Source organism: Pollachius pollachius (genome assembly GCF_949987615.1).
Source record: "Pollachius pollachius genome assembly, chromosome: 3".
Classification (NCBI taxonomy): Eukaryota; Metazoa; Chordata; class Actinopteri; order Gadiformes; family Gadidae; genus Pollachius; species Pollachius pollachius.
In genome coordinates this window covers 18,848,806-18,861,011 of record NC_136936.1, presented here as the reverse complement: position 1 = coordinate 18,861,011, position 12,206 = coordinate 18,848,806, and the positions used below count along the sequence as shown (strand labels likewise).

At 44.4% G+C, this 12,206-nt stretch overlaps 1 protein-coding gene across 1 annotated transcript; it reads right to left on the bottom strand.

The window, feature by feature from the left end:
- Window positions 1-5,117: 5,117 nt before the first annotated feature.
- tsku (tsukushi small leucine rich proteoglycan homolog) lies at window positions 5,118-12,056 on the bottom strand. Its single transcript, XM_079731352.1, has 3 exons — window positions 11,821-12,056; window positions 7,284-7,594; window positions 5,118-7,120 (listed from the first exon to the last, which is right to left on the bottom strand). Exons 2-3 carry the CDS (start codon window positions 7,587-7,589, stop codon window positions 6,380-6,382), a joined length of 1,047 nt encoding a protein of 348 aa, XP_079587478.1. The 5' UTR covers window positions 7,590-7,594; window positions 11,821-12,056; the 3' UTR covers window positions 5,118-6,379.
- Window positions 12,057-12,206: the final 150 nt, after the last annotated feature.

Sequence of the window (12,206 nt, the reverse complement as noted above, 5' to 3'; positions counted from 1 at the left end):
GAGGCTACCTATCGTACCCTGCTCATACCGTGCCTTCGAGACTGAAATCCATCCACGGTGGAGGTTGGCCTGGGGGCCTTATCAGAGTTTGGGGTGATAAAAGAGACATGGCTGGTTGTCCTTAGAAGACGACTGAGAGAGAAAGGCCCCTGCCCCCGTGTCCAACGCGTCCCCCTCCACAATAAACAGCAGGACTGGATCAGCCCTAGTTCAATGAGGGAGGCTTTTGCTTCCAGCGCTTTTTGGAGTGCGATTTGTTAGAGGGGCAGCAAAGCGTCTGTTGTTCCGGATGAACCTGCAATAGAAATTCGCAAAATCAAGAAATTGCCACAATTGATTTAGGTCTGATGGTGTTGGCCACCCGGTCAGAGCAGAAACCTGACAGGGTCCGTTTGAGCTTGGGCTGGGGTGATAACGTACCACAAGAACGGACACAGTGGGGACATAAAACTCACACCTGAGAGTCTTCACAAATAATTTGTTTGTTGAAGCAGTTTGTTAATCCAAAAGGCATTACTAGATATTCAAAGTCTCCAAGTGGGGCGTTGAATGCCGTCTTCCACTCACTACCCTTCAGGACGAGAATGCGTTGGTAGGCATTGTACAGGTCCCCTTGTAAAGAAAGAGGAGCTCAATGAGGGGCGACAGCAGAAATAATGAAGTGGCCGAGTTGACTTGTTTTTAACAGTAGTATTGTTTAGACCATAAACATGTCCAATTCAGGGCCACAATGAACCATAATTTTTCCCCACAAAGAGAAGTTTGCCCCCCCCCCCCCCCCCCCCCCAGGAAGGCCTTAAAGAAAAGAACAAGAGAGCTCTTTGTGTTGGAGCAGAACAAGCACAGAGACCACCAGGTCTGAACCTTCAGCTATCCTGCACAATGCTGACAGACCTGACCAGTACTACATTCAATTCTATATTCTTTTTTGTATACAATTATTATAACTATTGCTATTTCTTCCACTACTGCTACTACTACTATAAGATATACTGTAAATCAATAATATTGTTCATGGATGGACACAAACAATTATATTTATTATTGACACGATAATGATGGGGATAATGCTTAAAATAATAAAATCCCACAACCTTCTTGTTCAGATGGGTCAAGGCTTACAACAAGAAATGTTCCCTGAAGTAGGTCAAGACGAGGAGGCCATGTGTGTGGGGGGGCGGGCGGGACCTGATGAGAACCAGATGTTGGAGAAATTCAGCGTGGGCCCCTATCACAAGATACATCCCTTTCCCTGGAGGAAACGGAGGGACCGGGAGGGGTTGATGTGAGGCCCCTCTCTCTGCTGCAGCCCATGCCCGGGCAGAGCGGCTGGCGTCGCTATGGGAGGAGGGCGCCGGATGTGTGTGTGGATAAGTTACGTGAGTTGTTAGGGTGAATCACTCCAGCAGCAATCAGCCCTTCTTGCCTCGGCTGGGAATCCACCATTGCATCATCCACAAGCTGATTTCAGGCAACTTCTCCCTTGTTTAAGATCATTTGGAGCATTTATCATTTAAAAAGGATTACTTTTACTTGCTCTCAACACAAGCACAGACACATTTCCTTGTAGGGTGAATCAGTGGCAGTGTCCCTGGGGCAGATGTGTGTTTTTTTTGTATGTGTGTACGTGTGAGCAGGCATTTTTGTGCGTGCATGCCTACGTGTGTGTGTGTGTGTGAGTTCTGTCCCAGTGTAACCTCCTGGTTACCTGTATACTTTCACCAACTGGCCAGCATGCTGCCGCATGAAGCAGAGTCCACACATGGACCAGGAACATGTCCTGGCATGCCCTGGTGATGCAGCATTCAAAATAAGAGGAAACACACAAATCAGTGGTTTATGTGTTTCTGTGTGTGTGTGTGTGTGTGTGTGTGTGTGTGTGTGTGTGTGTGTGTGTGTGTGTGTGTGTGTGTGTGTGTGATAATAGGAAGAGGAATAAATGATATCCCTTCATCTCCATAGCCATTCTATTCTCTCATATCAGAGACCAGAACAGAGTACAACAGGATATAAAAGAACAGAATACAATGGATGGGTGAAAAAATCTTGTTTGTTTCCTAGCTGTTTGAAGTTCCATGATATCCAGCTCTCTGTGGTCAAACAGTGACACAAAAAGCCCAAGGGACGGGTTGACAGTGTTATGAAAGTCATGCTCACCAAGGAGACCTGCTGACTCATGTTACCATGCACACACTTTTTGAACAAATCATACACAGAAATAAACAAAAGAAAAATCATAGTTTCAAAGCGCAGGAATATTTGGGAGATTTTGTACGCCCTCCTCTATTATGTGATGTCCTTTTCAAGTGTAACTTTCAGCAACGGGAAGTAAGTTAAGTACATTAATGGCACTACTATACCAAAAGGTTCATGTGGGTCCAAAATAAGGATAGCCAATTCAGTTGAGAAGCCTTTTGGTAATATTTGTTGAAAATCTCTTTACATCCAGCCAGCGATCAACAAATCAAACGCTGCAGGCCTGTAATAAAATCGGCCCGAAACAAGTTATTGGATGGCCCACCTGTCTGTCAAAGCTACCTGACCGCACTCTGCACATGACCAGGCTCTTCAACAAGAGGTACAATGTGACTTTTGTTTGACTAGAAAAAGGGTAATCTGTGCCATGGCAAGAATCAGACAAAAGGAAACAAAGAAAGAAAGAAGAACCTAGGAAAGAAAGAATGAAAGAAAGAAAGAAAGAATGAAAGAAAGAAAGAAAGAAAGAAAGAAAGAAAGAAAGAAAGAAAGAAAGAAAATAAAAAATAAAAGTTATATTACATTATGTAATCTTATTCTAGGTTCATCTTGGCAAAGGGACATGAACCTTGGCAAAGAAATATAAGGTCAGTGTGGAGGTGAGTTAAATAAAGTATAGTAGCCGCTTGGATTACTTGATCCTCTGAAATTGGGCCTGGGAAGGTCAGATTACATTTGTGTGATAGCCTTTCAAGTGAGCATTGAACAGTTAATAAAGAAACCCTGGTTCTGGTTGCCTGAAGTTATTATACACACTTCAAAGCGTTCCCCTTTGCAGTTGAGTAATTACATTTCAGGGCGAGACCACTGCCGAGAAATCAAGTGATTAACTCTTGTTGTCGTCAGTTAGGGAACTAACCGAGGAAAGATATAATCAGCACCACTTTAGAAAATTAACAAGAAAAGTTGCTGAAGTTACGTATATTGATCACATTTTAACTATTTCCACCAGCACCTTGGTTTAAACATACTGTAGATGAGATTAAATATGAATAAACTTGACAACCCCGGTTAATGTCGTTTCTTTTACATTCTTAACATCAATGTGTACAAAATAATGATTACGGAGCTTCATATATTATCACGGTTTTTTATATATGTGTAATAGAAAACAAATCAGTACCAAACAGCAGTGTACTGTTCAGAGATTTTCTTATCTTTTTAGCTAGAGGAATACTAAAAATGCCCCCCCTCCGAAAGCTAAGGAAAGCAAGAAGGTAAATGACGATTCATACACATCTTTATTTACGTATAACGGATGACTCCAATGGGAGAGTTGTTCATATTTCAAAGTAAGAAGGTTGCAACTTGCAAGTGGGAAACTTTTCCACTTATCGAAGTGATCTCTTTAGCTACGCCGCTGTTGAGTGGCAACCAGTGGCGACCAGAAGACTTCTAATGAAGCACATTTCTACGTTTGCCAACAGGGAGGCAAAGGCCACAGTATTTAGATCTTTGGACATGGTCACATCTGATTATGCTTTGCGGTGCCGTTGCATGACATGGATGACATTGCAATTTCACAGTCTAGTTAAGCATTGATCCTAGCGCAACAGAACAGCGCTAGGTTTGATGGATGGCTGGCTCTGCTCGTCACAACATGGCAGCGCGTCAGCAGACGCACGAGCTAGTGGAGACATCTGGAACGCTTTAACTCGCAAGGGTCATCTTCTAAAGAACATGGCTCCGAGTCAAACTCACTCAGGGTCTCTCCCTCTCTCTCTCTCTGCATGGTTCTCACTCTGTCTCTCTGTTTGTCTCTCTTACTCTCAGTCTCTCTCTCTCTCTCTCTCTCGCTCTCTCTCTCTCTCTCTCTCTCTCTCACTCTCTCTCTCTCTCTCTCTCTCTCTCTCTCTATCTCTCTCTCTCTCACTCTTCCCCCCTTCTCTCTCGGTTTCTCTCTCTCTCTCTCTCTCTCTCTCTCTCTCTCTCTCTCTCTCTCTCTCTCTCTCTGGGGTGTCCCCCCACACCCCAAACAACTGCCCTCCCCCTGCCCCTCCCTCTCAACCCAAGTTGAATTTGAGCTGTAAATGTCTCCCTTACAACATGGCCGTCTAACACGTATCACCATTGCGCAATCCCTGAAAAAACACATTGTTTATTCAGCCCCCCTTTTCAGACTAGGGTCGTCTAAGTTTCAGAGGAACTCAGAATTGGCCCTGCCACATCGAGAGAAGACACAGAGGGAGAGAAGAGGTGGGGGGAGCGGGAGAGAGGGGGGCTAATGTGAATGCGTCTCTGTCTCTGAGGGAATACACAATGGGACCCTTACGCCCAGGCACACACACACACACACACACACACACACACACACACACACAGATCTTCAAGATGGCCGTACAGGCTCTGCACTTTGCTCATGTTTGTGTGTTTCTCCATTTAATTTGATACCGTTGCTCTCCTACTCAACTGGTTCTCCATAACCACGCTGACCAGCAAAGCACAGCAACCTGCCAAACCCTCGTGTGTCTTCACACTTCATTTATAAGGGACCATCTTAAGATCCCAGGGATAGTATGCATGTATGCGTGTGTTCATACACAATTGTGAATTGTGTCTCCTAAATTAGCTGCCGAAGGCTAAATTGGTCTTTATTTTTCCCTCAATGTGCTGTAAGATAAGGTCACCCTGCTGATTCATGATGGTCACCAGTACGATAAATATCTTGTCTGAAATACGAAGATCAAGCAGATTATATTGTCTATGATTAGTTTCAAACCAAACCTTATCTTTACTTTCTTTCAGTTACCAACCAATGGTTGATGTACATTCAAAGATCAAAGTGTTGACAATAGTCTCTTTATTACTTCGATTTTTTTATTTTTAAGAACACAATGCAAATGTAACAGTTTACACCACATTAGAGATTAGTTAATTTCCAATTGAACTGATGAGTGAGAAATGGAAACAGTAGTTAAAGATTGTTCAAACACTGATATAAAACCTTAAGGACGGCACTCTCCGGTGAACACGGTTCATTGCTACAGCAGTTTTTGATTGGCTCGAATTGGTGTGTGATGCTTCTTTGTTTCTAGTGTTAGACTACACTCTTTAACAACGTTTTGTTATGCAATGCTATGGCAGAATGAAATCTGAATTATTATTCGGTAAGTATTTGAACAACTAAAGTCTTAAAGGCTTATCATTGTGTTTCTATTGAAAATACAGATATTTTGAGGTATTTCCATGCCATTATTCCCGGTACTTTCATACCAGTATTTCCTGATTTTCCCAACCAATTACAAATATCAGAGTAATAATACGCTTTTGGGCACAACCTTTTAGTTTTGAGTACACATTTGAACATTTTAAATGTAACATATATGAATTGCGCTCAACACAGAACGTATCAGCCTTCAGATGACATATTTAAAGAAGATTCTTGTATTCGACACATGTGCATACAGTTTGATGTTTGCAGTAACTATGACAGCTATTTGGAGAATCCTGTGCGTCAGAAATCCTCAATGACGGGCTCTGTGAAATGTCGAGGCAACGGAGTATGTAACTTTCTCATGGTCTATGTGTAAATGTGTCTCAGTGTAAATATGGATATTGAGAACAATCCTTAGTGGTCAAAATGTGTAGACATTCCCCAATGTGGATATTTAAAGCAATGTTCCGAAGTTACATTGCGGCACTCTTTGGCAATGTGTGGCAACGGAGTATGTAACTTTCTCATGGTCTATGTGTAAATGTGTCTCAGTGTAAATATGGATATTGAGAACAATCCTTAGTGGTCAAAATGTGTAGACATTCCCCAATGTGGATATTTAAAGCAATGTTCCGAAGTTACATTGCGGTACTCTTTGGCAATGTGTGGGTTAATAAAATCCCGGATAAATTATAAAGGTGCAAATTACAAAATCATAAAAAATTAAACACCAGCATCTAAAATGGTGTAATTTCAACATAATTAAATATATCTATTTTGCAACACTGTTTCATCAGATTTCAGGGAGAGATACTTTTTTCTTAAACAAAATAAATATCTATAGCATTGTAGACCTATAACATTTACAGAGAGGGAGGTTTTCATCGATCTCAAAAGACATTGTTCAATGTCAAAGTGTTTGACCACCGAAATCTCTCCTCTGTGACATCTCGTCTTTCCTCCCCCGCCTCACACCATCACACCATCCACATTACAGGTCAGCACATCATTGTGCGACACCTGGCCCAGCTGCCAGTGGAACTGCCCCTGTTTCTGCGTCCTCCGGCAATGGATGCCCTGTCCCAGCGTGATGCTCTTGATGCTGGGCAGGTGGGCCAGCATGTTCCCCGGCAGCGACAGCACCCCAGAGTAGGAAAGGTTCAGTTCCTGGAGGGACCCCAGCCCGCTGAAAACGGCCAGACTCAGCGTCTTGAGCTCGGGGTTCTCCGAGAGGTCCAGCACCTGCAGGCTCTGGAGGCCCTCGAACCCATAGGGCTGGATGTCCCGCAGCTGGCCCATCCCGCTGAGGGACAGGTGGACCAGGTCCTTGAGCTGCGAGAAGGCCCCCCCCGGGATAGAGGCGATGGGGTTGTCGTCCAGGTTCAGGTAGCGCAGCGGGAGGGCCCCCAGCGCGGGGATGTCCGCCAGGTGGTTGGCCGACAGAGATAAGCTCTGGATGAAGGGCACGCCCCCCTGGTCGCCCCGGGTAACACTGCGGATCTGGTTGTGAGACAGATCCACGATGACCGGCTCGCCGTTGACTTTGGTGGCAAACACGTCCATGTCAAAGTTCTGGAAGCGGTTGTAGCTGAGGTCCACCTCCGCCAGAGGGAGTCCGGCCAGGGCCCTGGAGGAAAGGCTCTCCAGGGAGTTGTCCCTCAGGTCCAGGTTCTCCAGGTAACGCAGCCTGCGCAAGGCATTCGGGCTGACCTGGAGATCAGGGAACAATGGAAGGAGTGTGAGAGGAGAAACCGAGGAGAATCCACTAGAAAGTCCAGCCAGTCACATAAACAATGAGTGAACCTTGCATCCGACTTTAGCACTCCATTTGTTGGCTTGGTCGTCCCACTGCCCAGCCATGTTGGCGCCTCACCTCGGTGATGTGGTTGCTGCTGAGGTCCAGGCTGATCAGGGTGGTGTAGCCCGGCCCGGTGAGCATGGAGTCGCTCAGCGGGCCCATGGCGTTGGACGACAGGTCCAGGTGTGTGGTGTCCAGGGGGATGGGGACAGGCACAGAGGCGGCGGGGCCCAGCCCGCTGCAGTCCACCCTGGTCAGGCTGAAGCTGTCAAACTGGCCAAAGTTCTCCACCTCGCAGCGGCACCCGGGGTGGCAGTTCTTGACCGCAGTGCAGTGCCCCGCCACCAGCAGAGACAGGACATGGCACAGCAGGCGCAGCATCTTGCCTGGGGGGGGGGGGGGGGGGGGGGGGGGGGGGGGGAGAGGCACAGAAGTTTTTAGCTTCCAACTGGGCCGATACGAGGATAATTCACGGCTTACGGCTTCGACTCATGATTATTTTTTAAATTAATTTTGGTATTTATACTTGATAAATAATTGATTTTCACCCTTTTTAACTACCGGAAAGCTTCAAGATAGGAAGTAGATGATACATTCATTTTTCAAAAAAAAAGCAAAAATAAACGGACTCATTATAATCATGCGTGATTGCCAGTAAGATACAACTGGAATGTACTGGCAATATATATCGTGAAAGGGTGTGAAATTTAAGTGAAAGTGAAAAGTCTATAATAAACCGTTTCTTTTAAATAAACTCTCAGATTCCCATAAATAAAGCCACCCAAACAGGGTTTGAACACAGACAGCTAGGCACTTATTTTACAATAAACTGAACGGAACTTGTGAGGACACAAACTCAGATGAACACAAAACACCTGGACCACAACAGGTGTGGTCCACTATTGATTTTTAAACCTAGCTGCCACCTGTCAAGTAGGGATCACACCCACACTTTAAACATGCAAAAAGTATAATTAATCATCCAATCAACACAAACAAATATACAGACAGGCTAGCATGCATGGAAACATGACCCAGGGATGGACCTTAGCACAAACACATAACTTTCAACTCTGACCAAGGGTTATAAATATGACATGATTTGCGTCACTACTTAAGGGATTAGAAAAATCTATTTTACCTTAAAAACATAAGCGCTAGGTTGTTTTGTATTCCAACAACAGAGAAAAAATACTCTTGATCTCCGAGAAATATCTTCGAGATAAACACTTATTCAAAAGGCTTAGGCATCACACAACTATTTAGATTGCAAACAGCTTATGTTAAAGATGTACGGCAGAGGTTCTTCCATTTACAATTATCATTTATTGAGGGGTTTGACATACTACATCAAAACATGTATAATCAGAGCTACACACACACACACACACACACACACACACACACACACACACACACACACACACACACACACACACACACACACACACACACACACACACACACACACACACATTGTGTGTGTGTGTTAATAAAACAGCAAAATAAATCTTCAAGATATAATGTGAAGATCAGATAAAGTATAAACAGGCCCTTTCAAGCCCCAGGACACGTACGTTGCTCAACCCTTCAAACTATGTATCAAAAATCGTGTAACAGAAAACATGTTCAACAAGGAGGCAATATGTAGGAACAGCAAATCACAATGCCTTGTGCACCAAAATAGGGACAAGTATTATCTGGAGAAAGCTATTACCTGAAGCTGCCAAACACAAAATTAGTAGTCATTAGACTAATTAAAAAGTTGAGAGATAACAAAATCATAAAACACTGTTTAAAGTCAAGACATTTCTGATATGTCATGCATTGCCCTGCCCTGAGCACAGATCAGTTAGTTGATGTAAGAAGATAAGGTTATGGCGTAACCAAGTGACCATGTGGTAAAAAGCTGGATTCTTCCAAAGCTCAAAGTCGAATTAGCGGAACATTTTGTACGCTTTTCCCGCGCCGTGACCCTTTCCTTCCTTTCTAGTGTTTTCGTGCAGGCCTTGCACAATAAACCTGCCCTGGCAATCACAGGTCGCTCTGACCAAAGGCTGACTTAGTAGGTGATGGGTAAGTTAAACATGCATGGGCTGTTATCAAAACAGGCCCACTTATCTGTCCCTTTATGCGTGTGTGTTCTGATGGATGATGTTTCGGTCGCTAAACTGAGCACATTTCATTGAGGTATGCAACATTTAGGTTAACACAGAAGGAAAAACGGTTGCAGACCAACGCCACATAGTTTTCATTCATTTAAGGCTGTTATGCCTACATTTTAGACACCACCTTTTTTAGGGTGCGTGCATGAACATATACGTGAGTGTGTATGCGGATGCTTCCAGGCGTTAAGCGTTTGGATAAGTCGACTCTTATGAAGTCCTCTACCATTCATGCAGGTTAAGTGTCCATACCTCTGGAGCCCCACCAACGGAACTTTCCCTCAGTTCCTGTGGCGCACACAGGGCCCTTTGAAGTGTGTTATCCCCTTCATTACAGAGCCCCCTGACAAACGATACAGAGGTTAACCACGGGGGAACAAGTTGGTCGAATCCCAAGTAGTCATTAGCTTAATACGTCCACGGCCCTTGCTTGGATGGCATTCGGGGATCGGGGGGGGGGGGGGGGGGGGGGTGCGGGGGGAGATCCTCCTCCCTCTCTCTTTCTCCCCCTCTGAAGCTACGGCACCATCTGCTCTCTATGTTTCTTTTTTTATAATTGTGAACTTACAGCACCAGGTGTTCCTCACAGACTACATCACCAATAAATCTCAGCTAACTGTGAAGTGCTGCGAGCGCCGACCTCAAATCACGGCCGGCCCTAAACAGCTGTAATTAGCCAGAGCCCCCAGCGACGGGAAAGGCCAGCCCCCCACTAAGTGAACAATTGGCGACGGCCTGAGAAACTTGCACCGCAACACCTTGTCACATCCAGGAGTCCACCCTACACCTGGGAAAGACTCCCAGGAAGACTCTCTCTAACGTCCTGGCCGTGCACGAATAACCGGGGATTGCATTACCGGGGATTACACCATGGATGTGTTTACATGGATGAACAGCCTGATAAGTCGAGAGTGAGGCAATAGTGTGGTGAACTACAATGCTCATCCATTTAACACTCACCCAACTTGTTTTCAGCTAGGCAACAGTTAATGTGAAGGATTAGAGTCATTATTTGCTTTTTGTAATTTTGCCATGCCTTTCCGTACAAGCTGACGTCATGTGCCTGAAGAGGCAGAGGTCAATGTTATCGATTCAGAGCAGACATACCAGGCCTACACAGCAGACTTTAGAGGTGCTTCTATCTTCATGAAGGGTTGCCTTTTTTTTTTTAATCAGAGCCTTGTTTGAATTTATGTAAGCTATTATGTATTGTTGGTTGATTAGTTTTCACCCTTGAAAACCAGACATTGGTCTCAATGGGTCCCTGAGTAAATTAAGGGCAAATTAGTACAATTAGAAAGGTCCCCATGCACAGACAACACAGGTTTGTTTTATCCACTAAACTTTTTATTTGTATAGGGATGGAGGTAGGGCTGCATGATTCTTGATAAAATGAGAATCACGATTTTCTTTCTTAGAATTTAGATCACAATTCTCTTTTTTTTCAGTAATTAACCTGATCCATAAGGGAAGGCAACAAAAGATATGATGGTCTCTGATAAAGGACTGGCACACCAACCTTGGGCAACAGCAAGGGAACACTCCTGCTTTTAGCTTAAATGCTTCATGAATCTGACACTGAACATAAAAACAATTAACAACAATCAACTTCATTCTCTTTTCTTCTCTTTCTTACACAACCTTTGAACAAGTATTTGTCGGTGTGTTTGCATGTCCATGCATTTCCTCAGGCAGAGCTCATAATTCAGTGATTGAGCCAATTAGGCTTGGGTGCTTCGTGGTTTCGCTTGAGCTTTAAAAAAAGATTGAATCACTGGAAACTTGAATATAAATAAGCGACAGACATGTGTAATCAATGCACGCCCCCCCCCCTCCAACAACAGGAGCCCCTAGACCCCTGCCATGCGCTGGGAAGTTGGAGGCGGGCAATTAGACACCGGGTACCTCTACAGATCAAATTTCTTTTGCAGCCGTGGCAATCCCTCTAGAGCACACTGCAGCTAACTTTGTGGGGCGAAAAATAAAAAAATAAAACCTAAAATGAGTTGAACAAATTACCATAGGTTTTAATGACACTACATTGTGGCTAGTACTTCGATCTCCGCCCCTTTTTGACTGTCAGTCACTACTCGCTTGTCCCAACTGCATGCATCATTCAGAAGAGTTAACGGAGAGTTAGGGAAGAATCAAACAATAAAATACGTTGTTTATGACAATAATAATCCAGAAGACTAGATCCATGTGGTCAAACAACTAAACACTAGCCTACTTGTTTTTGTTTTTTAATCAAGATCAAAAACCAAAGGCGTTTTCCAAAAACCAGCAAATTTGAAATATGATCCAAGAGGATTATGAAGTTTGACTGTAGTTTCCAAACTACGAGATCGAAGATTCAGTGGCTTTAGGGAAAAAAAAGACAAACCCAGACAAACAAGTTTACTCCAGTTTGCGTTAGTTTCTTGGACGTTTCGATTGCAAGTACTTACCCCAAAGTTAGACGAGAGCCTACAGTCGGTTCGCCTGCTGCCGGACAGTCATCTCGTTGTTACTTTACCCAACGGCACAACCCCGCTTCCATGCTCTGGATCATACACTTTAAGCAGTCTTCTGACCCTCGGTAGCCAATAGCCCTTTTCCCCCGCTTAACTACTCCATTTCTGAAGTACAACTACACATTTTTTTTGGTCAAGAGGGAAACGGATTGAGCTCCTAGTCCTCCTCCGTTTCCATCCAGCTGAGTTATGGTTGGCAGACCACGCAACGCTGCTCCTTCGGAAGCAGCATCAGTGTGTGCGGGGTGAGTCGCTCGGTGCGCCCTCTAGTGGACAAGGGGAGGAACTTCCACTGTAATGGTTTAATGCAGACTTTCACG

Bases quoted from the DNA above. Each gene is read 5' to 3' on its own strand.
- tsku (XM_079731352.1), bottom strand. From the start codon at position 7,589: ATGCTGCGCCTGCTGTGCCATGTCCTGTCTCTGCTGGTGGCGGGGCAC. The intron at 7,121-7,283 runs GTGAGGCGCCAA...CCTGATCTCCAG, and splicing joins GCAGCAACCACATCACCGAG to GTCAGCCCGAATGCCTTGCG.